Source organism: Tamandua tetradactyla, chromosome 17, assembly GCF_023851605.1.
Source record: "Tamandua tetradactyla isolate mTamTet1 chromosome 17, mTamTet1.pri, whole genome shotgun sequence".
Taxonomy (NCBI): Eukaryota; Metazoa; Chordata; class Mammalia; order Pilosa; family Myrmecophagidae; genus Tamandua; species Tamandua tetradactyla.
The window spans coordinates 62419819-62431935 of record NC_135343.1 but is presented as its reverse complement, the minus strand read 5'-3'; the positions used below and the strand labels follow the sequence as shown (position 1 = coordinate 62431935).

The following is a 12117-nucleotide window of genomic DNA, read 5'->3' as shown; positions in this document are numbered from 1 at the left end:
CTCATATGAGAAGGCCATGCTATCCTCTCTGCCTTCCTTACGCTCTCATCTCTTCATATTGAGGAGACCATGCCATCCTCTCTATCTTCCCTACCTACCATTTCCTTGTATTAAGAGGCTGTGACTACCTCTGTCTTCCCTATACACCTTTCTTTCATATTGAAGGGGCTGTGCCATCCTCTCTGCCTTCCCTGCCCACTGTCTTGTCATGTTGAGGGGCATACCATCCTCTCTGCCTTCCAAACATACTGCATTTCCTTGTATTGAGGAGGCCATGCCGTCCTCTCTGCCTTCCCTACCCACCATCCCGTATCACGGGGCCATACCGTCCTCTCTGTCTTCCCTGCCCCCTGCCCACCGTCTCATCATATTGAAGGTGCCATGACCTCTCTCTGCTTTCCCTACCCACCACCTCCTCATATTGAGGAGATATACCATCTTCTCTGCCTTCCAAACATACTGCATCTCCTCGTATTGAGGAGGCCATGCCGTCCACTCTGCCTTCCCTCCCCAAAATCCTGTATCAAGGGGCCGTGCCGTCCTCTCTGCCTTCCCTACCTACTGTCTCCTCATATAGCTGGGCCATACAATTCTCTCTACTTTTGCTACCCACCGTTTCCTCATGCTGAGGGGTCCGTGCCATCTTCTCTGTCTTCCCTACCCACCGTCTCCTCAAATTGAAGGAGCTGTGCCATCCTCTTATGCCTCTCCTAAACACTATATCTCCTCATATTGAGGGTTTTGTGCTATCCTTTCTGCCTTCCCTACCCACCATCTCTTCTTTGAGGGGACTCTGTCATACTCACTGCCTTCCCTACCCACCATCCCCTTCCTTGTATTGAGAAGGTGATGAATTCTCTCTGCCTTTCTTACCCACCATCTCCTGATATAGAGGAGGCCATGCCATGCTCTCTGCCTTCCCTATACACCATTTCCTTGAGTTGATGTGCCCTGTAATGTCCTGTCTGCCTTCCCTACCCACCATCTCCTCATATTAAGGGGGCTGTGAATCTGCTCTAACTTTCCTATACACCATCTCCTTGAATTGAGGAATCCATGCCATCCTCTTTGCCTTTTTTACCTACTGAATCTCCTCATATCAAAGAGGCCATGCCATCTTCTCTGTCTTTTTTACCCACCATCTCCTCATATTTCAGAGCCCATGCAGTCCTCTCTGCCTTCCCTAGTTACCATCTCCTCGTACTGAGGAAGTCATGCCATCCTCTCTGCCTTCCCTACCCACCATCATCTCATATGAGGAGGTCATGCCATCTTCCCTGCCTTTCCTACCCACCATCTCCTCATATTGTGGAGGCTGTGCTATCCTCTCTGGCTGTTTTTTTGTGCACGTACCTAAGTCTGTTTTCTTCAGTATTCTCAGCTTGTAAAACAGCTGAATTGAACCCCATCATCTGGTTCTCTAATTTTACATGCTGCTACAAAATTTTGGTATTCTAGCTGGTATGCTTCTCTTTGTGAGGATTTAAATTTTGATCCTGCTGTCTTCTTTTTTCTTCAGAAAAAAGGGATTTTAAGATGTTATTCTTAAAGCTTAATCTGTTAGTAAAAGCTCAGATTTTCAAAAACCAAATCTGTTATTCAGAAACTGTAAGGTCTATTCAAAAAAAAATTCTGGAATTTTATTAATGGCTTGTAGCTGAGGTCCACAATTGGTTACCCATTTGTTCTGGTACATTCCATGAATTAAAATGGAAGACTGGAATGACCAAAATCCTTAAAACCATTTCCTGAAATAAATGTTCATTGGTACTTTATGGTTCTAAATAACTCCTTTTAGGATTAGTCATCAAACTGACATTTCTTGTTCCTCAGTACTTACATACTTCCTCAGTTTCCTTCACTTTGTACTACAAAATGCAGAGATTCTTTTAATGTCTCTGATGTACCCTCACTTGTCTTTTCAGGTGAGGTATATCTGTTCAGCTTTGGGTTGTCGGCGATGGGATAGCGATGAAATGGAACAAGAAGATATCCTGCTTCTGCAGCGCACCCAGAAAACCGTTAGAGCTGTTGGACCTCGTAGTGGCAATGAGAAGTATGTATTCGGATAAGATCGCTGCTGATTTTATTCACAAGTGCACGTAGACCGAAGTCATCAGATGTTTTTTTGTGGATTTTTCTGAGCTATGTTCTAACTAAAAACATGCTACCCTTAAGAGAAATGTGGGTTCTGAGTCATTAAAAAATGGCCTCATGATTATTAATAAATCATGGATTGAACTTCTCACCTATGCTTCAGGCCATGTAATCTAGAAGGAGCCCCATACATATAAACTCGAGATTGGTTTAGTCTGAGGTCAATGATAGTTTTTTCATAGCAGCCTCCCTGATCAAAGTTCTCTGAATGCAGAAGGTTCTTAAGACAAGTTAATATGTTTTCTTTCTGCTTGGATCTGTTTGACTCTGTAGTTCCATTTAGTAGGTAGTTTCATAGTTTGCATGACTACCCAAATTTTAAAATAATCATTTTAGTTTATTTTCTTTAATACAGCATCATTTATTTCGTCAAATACCTTTATGTTCCCTTTTTTCAAGTAATGAATTCCTCATGTAATTTTACATTTAAATATGTGATTAAGAATAAGACAACTGGACTAGATATGCTGTTTCTAAAACTCCTTGTATTTTTTTAATTTAATATTTAAATTTTAAACTGCTATGTAATAAAAATAATTTACATCCCAACTTTATCTTTTGAAGTGAACCAAACTTTCAGACTTTGTATAATCTGATACAGTATAATTCAGTTTCCTTTCCCAAAAGCTTTTCCCACACTCAGTTATGCATGTGCTCAACCTTCCCTGGACAGTGACTGTCTGACTCCTTCACCCTGATAGGATTTGGTGTCCCTAAGTGTTTCAGTGCTTTCCAGGTTTGTGTCTCCCGTAGGAACAACCTTGCAAACTTTTGAATATCCATCTTCAAGTATATTTTTTTCTCTAGAAGTTGGATTCTTGGCTATGCCATTTTTATAATCTGATAAGACGTTATACTGTCAATAGTTAAGTGATTTTTTAATAGTTAAGTGTACGGAAACATTACCCTTGTCCCTGTACCAAGGCTCAGTAAAGGTTAAATGGGTTGCCACGGTGGCATGCCCTTGGCTTTGTGCACTAGATCACATTCCCTATTCAAGCCTGTGTTTTCCTATATATCTAAAATCGATATATTCATCTTACCTTTTAAAAAATTGATTTATTGGGATGCATTAATTTCCCTGCACTTGAATGAAATATGTCCAAAATTTCATTAAGAAGGCAAACTTATGTTACTTCATGTAAGGTAACTTTGATGTGTTTTAGAAAACACTCTGATATGGAAGTGTAAACATTTGTTTGCGTTTGGAAAAAAATCTTTACCACAGCTATTGTCTGCCCACTCTCAGAACCAGTTTCTAACAGACCAGGACAAAGTTTCATGGGCCCTCTTGTGGTGTAAGTCAGCAGAGCAAGCCTTTCCAGAATTGTTGAGTTTTACTTTTTCTCCTTACAAAATTTTAGTATATGTTTCTTTGATCTAGAATAGCTCTGTATTATTTGGTCTCTTTTTTTCATGTAATTTCTAAAACACAGCTTTATAAATTTAAGGTGGAATTTCAGTGTTGGCCACTTTGAACTTCGGTATATTCCAGACATGGAAACTAGAGCCGGATTTATTGAAAGCACATTTAATCCCAGTGGGAACAGAAAAGAGCCTAAAATTATTTCAGATATGGAAGAACAGGAAACTGCCATGATGGACACAGTGATTAAAGTCTCTGTTGCTGATTGGAAGGTCGTGGCGTTTAATAAGAAGGGAGGACACCTTGAATGGGAATACCAGGTAATTAAACCATGGAGAACTTAATAGGTTTCTTCCTCTCCCAGTTGGACCAAACTCACTGAGTAAGAGGGAACTAATTCCATTTTGCATTCTCGACTTGCTCTCTATGCTTTAAGAAATTTATGATCTTAAATGTATTTTTTTAGTTGAAACTACATAAAACGCTGCTAAAATTATTTCAAATCTCTTTTCCATTTTTGTTAGTTTTGTACGCCAATTGCATCTGCCTGGTTGGTTAAGGATGGCAAAGTCATTCCAATCAGTCTTTTTGATGATACAAGTTATGCAGCTAACGATGAAGTTTTAGAAGATGAAGATGACATTGTAGAAGCTGCCCGAGGAGCCACAGAGAACAGCGTCTACTTGGGTGAGTAGTACATGGTATCATCTAGATTATAGTCCTGCCTTGCTCCTTCCCACTTCAGGTGTGCCTGTGTTCATTTAATTTCTAAATTCATTCTCTGTGTTAGGTGTCCTTTAAAATTTATACTTTGATTTCCATTTCTGCTGTTTTTACATTTGTCCACTTCTAAGACTTTTAATTACTGTAGCATATTAACCAGAGGCCTATATTAGAAAGGCTTGGTTAGAAATGTTCTCATTTTCTGTCTCGATTTAGAATTACTTCTATATCCTCAGAATCCATAGCTTTCTGCATTTGTATTTGCATCTATATCAGTTTGCTCCCCTCTTAAAGATTAGAGTTTTTTTGTATGCATCTATACAAGTAATCTGAAAAATAAATTGCCTATGGGCACTTGGAGACTTTCAATATCATGAATTATGAAAACTCTGGAATCTAATCATTTTAACTTGTCTCAGTCGTCAAATGCTCTTAAAATGTTTAAGCTCTGTTACTGTGCTATCCACCCCTCAGAACCAATGAAATATAAGAATTTAAAAGATCATGTCACATGTATTTAACTCAGTTGTTAGCAGTATCTCTGGAGTTGCAGGTGTTTAGGTAAATTTTCTTTAAGGAGAAAGTTATTTCAACTAATCTGTTAGTATTATTAGAGCACACTGGCTTCTTCCCTTTGAATTTTCTACTGGGAGAGTTTTTCTGCAGTTACCAAGAATGTGCTGTTATGCCATGAGGAACATTGTGTGGGCCTTATATGTAAATTTGCACCCTGTTTTTGTTGGATAACCCATGAATCAATCCTGAGTGTGTCAGGCATGACTTGTCCTTGAAAAGAGCTATGTAACACAGAAATAACTGAATTAATCTAATTTTATTAAATCAAAATGAACCTTTTTGATAAAAATCATTGGTGCTTAATAAGGGATTCTAAACACATTTGACAATGTTCTGGTTGATTCAGGAATGTACAGAGGCCAGCTATATCTGCAGTCATCAGTCAGAATTTCAGAAAAATTTCCTACAAGTCCCAAGGCCTTGGAGTCTGTCAATAATGAAAAGGCAATTATTCCTTTGCCAACAATCAAATGGAAGCCCTTAATTCGTAAGTGAATTATAAAATTTTATAAATATAATTAAAGTGTTCAGAGACCTAATCATGATTGTCTTTGCTTTATTTTTGAATATGCAGAGATCAGAATTATTATATGCTTTATATTTTAGTGATAAATGAGGAAGGCATTTCAGTTGTAATGAATTTTAATTATCATTTAGAGCATTATTTCTTTGAAGTAACAGTTGCTTCTATAGAAATCAGCATTAATAAAATATTTCCCTAACAAATGAGAAAAACTAACCACTCCAAATTAACATTTAGTTCTTTATTTATATTAAGAATATTTACGTATAATTTATCTGGCTATCAATATCATTTTTTGAGACACTTAAATGGATCAAATTCAATTATTAGGTCATCTGCTTCCCTCAGTTATCCTGCTACCTTGTGTATGTTTTTTTTTTATTGTGCTTACTACATCATATTTTAATTTCTTGTTTAAATGACTCATCTTCTCTTCAAGACTGTAGGCTTTTTCAAAGGCAGAAACTTTGGACCATTTGTTTGACATGCATATTTGAACTGTATCTATTTATGGAATAAATGAGGCAGATTATTTTCATTAAAGTCATAACAGTTAAGACTTTACCATTTTTCTTTTAGATTCTCCTTCCAGAACTCCTGTCTTGGTCGGGTCTGATGAATTTGACAAATGTCTTAGTAACGATAAGTTTTCTCATGAAGAATACAGTAATGGTGCACTTTCAATCTTGCAGTATCCATATGGTAAGTATGATTACTGTTAACTTGAAAATACTGAATTTAAAATTTTTATTTGTTTTTATTTATTTAATTTATTCATTTAAAATTAATAGAATTCTATTGAAAGGTAGTTGACTAGGGTATGGAAAGTAAAATAGCTCAAAAAGAAATATCAGGAAACATGGCATCATTTACCCTAGATACTAAATGGGCAATTATTGTATAATTCAAAAGGTTAGAAAACAGAAAGCTCTGAACACCCTTTTATCAACAGCCTTCATCTGATAGGGATCAAAAGACAAGGGAAGAGAGAATTATGTAATTTGACCAAGTCATGCAAAATAGAAGGCAAAAAAGACAGCTGTTTCCTAGGACAAATTAATTATTTTTGGTGGCCTGAAATAGACCAGTGAATGATTAATTGTAAAGTTTGGTATTTTATTGATGCCAAGTGAAAGGAAGGCTTAAAATATCTTGAAGAAAAATTGAGTACTAATTCTTTTTTGCATTTAAAGGACTGAATTATTAAAGAGGTAATGAATGGGGTGACTCATAAATATTTTTCTAGTCTCATTATTCAGTGTAAAGAAAACCTTAGATGCCTATGGAATAAAGGAAAATGTATCTGTCTAGTACAAAAGAAAAAGTGAGGTAAACGAAGGAGGCTATTCAAAATATGTTTAAAGAAAACAGATGAAACCAAAAATCAAAGGAATTAGTGTTATAAGTTATAGGAAAAAACAATTTTTAACAATTAGAGATGGGTCTATTTCAGTTTATCTTTTTAAAAAAAGAACTTTTAATGTTTGTTTTTTAAAGATAATGGTTATTATCTACCATACTACAAGAGGGAAAGGAGCAAACGGAGCACACAGATCACAGTCAGGTTTCTCGAAAACCCAAATTACAACAAGAATATCCGCAAAAAGGATCCTGTTCTCCTCTTACACTGGTGGAAAGAAATAGTTGGAACTCTTCTGTTTTGCATCATAGCAACAACTTTTATTGTGCGCAGACTTTTCCATCCTCATCCTCACAGAGTAAGACATATTTTAGATTCTAACTTATTTCAGAGCGTGGAGTAGAGAAAACGTTGTGTGTGTTTTTAAATGTATTCAGGCTTTACTAAAAGATCGTTGTTGCCTGTACTCTGGTTTCTACTTTCTTACCTTCCATTCGCTCTTCCTCCCAGTGTGGTCTGGTTTCCACCCCAACCATGCCACTGCTGTTGTTCTTGTCAAAAAAATTTTGATTATCTTCTTTTTGTTAAAGTTAGTGGACACTTCTCTATCCTCCTAGCTCTTTGACCTTTTTTTACCTGGCTTCCTTGACACTGTAATCTCTTGATTTCCTTCTTTGGCTTGTGATGGATGCTTCTTTCCAAACCTTCAATCCATTGGTTCCCAAATCCACCTTTCTAGATCATCTATTAGGTACTAACAAGTACCTCAAAAGTGGCTTATCTCTCAGACTTTACTCATTTCCACCCCTATTCCCATTCCTAGCCATTTCCTCTGGTATTTCTCTGAATGAAATGTACAGCCATCCTCAGTCACCAAAGTAAAAAATCATTCTTCTCTCCCTCATCTAATCAGTCACCAAGTTCCATCAAATTCTTCCTCCTAAGTATCTTCAAATTTGTCTACTTGTCTATATCCCAACTTCCCTTTCCCTAGCACAGACACCATCAGACATCTCCTGAATGACTGAAATAGTCATCATTTGGTTTACATGCTTCTAATACTCTCCCTGTCTCCAATCTGTTCTCTATAGTCTGACTCTCTAGCTACATTTCCTGGCCTTAAACCCTTTGATAGGGTTTAATCCACATTGTTCTTAGGATACAAGGTTCTAGATGCTTTGTACCCTGCCTTCTCATTACTCATCTCTTACCACTGCCCTAATCCTTGTCTCCCCTTTCCCCCATGCTTCTTTGTGCTGAATTTTCGATGCCTCCAATGCTCTATGCCCTCTCTAAGCCTGTACTATGTCTCAGAGAACCCTGTACTTATCTCACTGAAGTCTTTAATAGGTAATTCCTAATTCCTTATCTCATTCTGCCATTGTACTGGTTATTACGAAGTACAAGAACTCGGTCTTTGATGTTTACCACCACCCCCTCCCCAGTGCCTGGCTCATGGTGCTCATTGAAGACCATCAGAAGAATCAGTGACTGAACAAATGAACCCAAGTACCCACTTTGACCATAGTAATTGTTAACAACCTTTGGAAACATTTTAGGAGATACTGATGAATGACATTGCAAATGAGAAGTCATATCCAATTTCCTATTCTCATAACACTTTTAAAGCATCTACAGGATTGGTTGGGAAAGAAATAACTCTGTCTTGTGTGAAAGTTTCCACTCGTATTTACAAGTGTGCAGTCTTTCACTTAGTTATATATTATATTTATACTACGTATATAATATCTCTACATTATAAAGAAACAAAATCTCAAAGACTAGAGCGAGGGCAATGGGAAGATAAACCTCTTTCATTAATATAATAAAGAGAAATGCTGTATTACTTGTTTTTATATGTTATTTGTTTTTCAATGTTATTTTATAAACTCAAGTCAGCTTTGGACAGTTGGTAACTTTTCATTTTTCTTCCCATTTTTTCAGCAAAGGAAGGAATCTGAAACTCAGTGTCAAACTGAAATTAAATATGATTCTGTAAATGGTGAAACCAATGAGAGTAGCTGGAATGATATAAAAAATTCTGGATATAGATCACGGTAAGAGTCTTAGCAAATGTATTTGTGTGTTCAAAGCAGCGTTCAATAAAGTTGCACAAAACAGTACGCACACAGAAGTGCTTGTAAAACTGGTAAAATCTGAGTAAGCTCTGTGGATTGGAGCAAGGTCAATTTCCTGGTTTTACTGTACTATGGTTATGTAAGGTGCCGTTGTTGAGGGTGAAGGATGTACAGAACATCTCTATATGTGTTTTTGCAACTTCCTGAGACTTTATAATTATTTCAAAAGATGAAGTTAAAAAAAATTGATCTTGTTTGCACTGTTTGTGTTTTCATTCCCACTGGTGCTGTGTGGGTTGTCCAGCTCCTCTGCGCCCTTACTGGCGTTTTGATGTTGTCACTATTTTTTGTTTTAGCCATTCTGACAGTTTTAGTTCTTGTTTTTGTAGGGATACATTTCAGTGTCTTCCTGTTTGCAAGTTTTATTTTAAATCATTGCTTTTTCATTTAAAGCTGTAATGCTTTGGCTCTATTGACTCCTTTGATTAAAGTTTCCCAGCTAATTTTGAAAATAACCAAAGTTTAGAAAGTTTCATTATTAAAATTCCATACTCTCATAGGACATGTACATTGATCCACAAAGCGTTTCTTCAAAGGTTCAAACCTTTTAAAAAGTCAGTTGACAGGGCAACAAAGTGAAAGTGTATCCTGCCATGAAGAAATATTTTTTTTTGTATTCAATATAGGCTTCATAATGGATTTTAAATTCTGTTAACTCTAGTTGAGGGACAATAAATTGTGAATTTTGAAAAAAAAAAGTATTTGTTATAGCTTCTGGCAACAGCCATTTGATGACTCAAAGAAGAAATTGTCTTTAAATGAAGATCTGTTTAATGCTTGTTTAACTCATATATATGTGTGTGTGTAAATAAATCTAGGCAAACAAAACATAGTTTTAACTCTCCAGTAACTTAAACTTAGTCAAAGTGTTATAGAAATAAAGTTTTATAGGAATTTAGAATTTCAACTACCAAATTAAGTTCTGATTCAGATAATTTAGTTCTTGAGGGCTTCCCATGTAATGGGCTTGTCATTAATCGTATCAAATAATTATTGGATGTATTAGAGCATGACATATGCTCTAAATATATTTTTTAATCCCACTATTGATTCCATTTTTTATTCTGTCTGAACTAAGAAGTAAAAAATAGAATAGATAATCTTTAAAAGCAGAAGAGGAAGCTAGGTTAGCCAAAAAGTAGGCAGTTCCTAACAGTCACCCCCAAGAGAGCCTCTTTTATTGCTCAGATGTGGCCTCTCTCTCCAGCCAACACAACAAGCAGTCTCACCACCCTCCCCCCTGTCTATGTGGGACATGACTCCCAGGGGTGTGGACCTTCCTGGTAACGTGGGACAGAGAGCCTGGAGTGAGCTGAGACTCAGCATCAAGGGATTGAGAAAACCCTAGAATGAGCTGAGACTTAGCATCTAGGGATTGAGAAAACCTTCTCAACCAAAAGGGGGAAGAGTGAAATGAGACACAGTGTCAGTGGCTGAGAGATTCCAAACAGAGTCAAGAGGTTATCCTGGAGGTTATTCTTACGCATTAAGTAGATATCATCTTGTTATTCAAGATGTAATGGAGAGGGCAGGCCACAGTGGCTCAGCAGGCGAGAATGCTTGCCTGCCATGCCAGAGGACCCAGGTTCGATTCCCGGTGCCTGCCCATGTTAAAAAAAAAAAAAAAAAAAGAAGATGTAATGGAGAGGCTGGAGGAAACTGCCTGAAAATGTAGAGCTGTGTTCCAGTAGCCATGTTTCTTGAGGATGATTGAATAATGATACAGCTTTCACAATGTGACTGTGTGATTATGAAAACCTTGTGTCTGATGCTCCTTTTATCTACCTTGTCAACAAAGGAGTAGAACATATGGAATAAAAATAAATAATAGGGTGAACAAATGCTAAATAAATTTAGTTTGAAATGCTAGTGATCAATGAAAGAGAGGGTTAAGGGGTAGGGTAGGTATAATCTTTTTTTTTTTCCTTTCCTGTGTTCGTTTTATTTCTTTTTCTATTGTCTTTTTATTTCTTTTTCTGAATTAATGCAAATGTTCTAAGAAATGATGAATATGCAACTAAGTGATGATATTGTGAACTACTGATTATATATGTTGATGTTTTATTTGGTTTGTTGATTTTTTAATTAATAAATAAAATTTTAAAAAGTAGGCAGTTCAAATAATGTGAAAGTTACTAAAAACAGAGAAGCTGTTAGCAACCTTTGATGTGTTGTGGCACGGGAAGTAGTGCTTTGGTTCATTTTTCGTATTACATGATACTTCCCCCTTTGTTTTGATATCATACTTATCACTTTCATGATACAGGACAAGGAAAAGACATGTAACCTTGTTGCTTATATCTCGGGTAATGGTTTTATGACAGAAGATTGAAAATAACTAAGATGTGAGATATTTTATTATCTGTTTTTAATGATCTGAATTGAATCCATACTGTATTATCAAAAATTGAGTGTTGACTGAAATCAATTTGTTTTAGCCATCAGTTTGAGACCAACACTGGTAAGGGCAACTTTACTTACAAACTTGCTAGTAAAGATGCCAATGCATAAGTCAGTGGCTAGGAACTAGGAGAGACACCATCGGGCAGGGAGAGCGAGGGAGGGAACCAAGGGTGGGATGACTTCTGCAGGATAAGCCAGGACTGACGTCCTTTTTTATTCTTTCAACCCTTATTCTGAGCTGAATGCAGGACGATACAGTTCAGGCGAAATAAAAAGACTGAGACTATCCTGGAAGAGTTTATACCCAATAGGAGTAGATAATCCAGGTTGAAATATAAACATAAGGAAAAAAGCGTGAACCAAATGGCTAAATCAGGTTGTATTGATTCGGGAGGTCACCATAAATGAACTCACATCGGAATTGAACCTTTTATCATAAGTTAATAAGAATTAGACAGGTAGAGATGGTAGAGGAATGGGATATGGTGATTAAGGATATGTGCTCTAGTTTGCTAGCTGCCAGAATGCAATATACCAGAAACAGAATGGCTTTTAAAAAGGTGAATTTAATAAGTTGCTAGTTTACAGTTCTAAGGCCGAAAAAATGTCCCAACTAAAACAAGTCTAAGCCCAATCTAAGGCATCCAGGGAAAGATACCTTGGTTCAAGAAGACCAATGAAGTGCAGGGTTTCTCTTGCAAGTGGAAGGGCACATGGCGAACACAGTCAGAGATTCTCTCTCATCTGGAAAGGCACATAGTGAACATGATCAGGGTTCCTCTCTCATCTGGAAGGGCACATGGCGAACATGGCATCATCTGCTAGCTTCTTCTCCTGGCTTCCTTTTTCATGAAGCTCCCCAGGAGGCATT

General features: G+C 36.9%; 1 protein-coding gene across 2 annotated transcripts in view; it reads left to right on the top strand.

Moving 5' to 3' along the window:
* Positions 1-12117, top strand: part of EIF2AK3 (eukaryotic translation initiation factor 2 alpha kinase 3) — a 99312-nt gene that overhangs the window by 39257 nt on the left and 47938 nt on the right. For both annotated transcript variants that reach the window (XM_077134880.1, XM_077134881.1), the window contains 7 exons: positions 1926-2056; positions 3609-3843; positions 4048-4210; positions 5169-5309; positions 5925-6047; positions 6843-7063; positions 8650-8762. In XM_077134880.1, the coding sequence (XP_076990995.1) occupies positions 1926-2056; positions 3609-3843; positions 4048-4210; positions 5169-5309; positions 5925-6047; positions 6843-7063; positions 8650-8762 (1127 nt within the window). The remainder of the gene's footprint in view (positions 1-1925; positions 2057-3608; positions 3844-4047; positions 4211-5168; positions 5310-5924; positions 6048-6842; positions 7064-8649; positions 8763-12117) is intronic.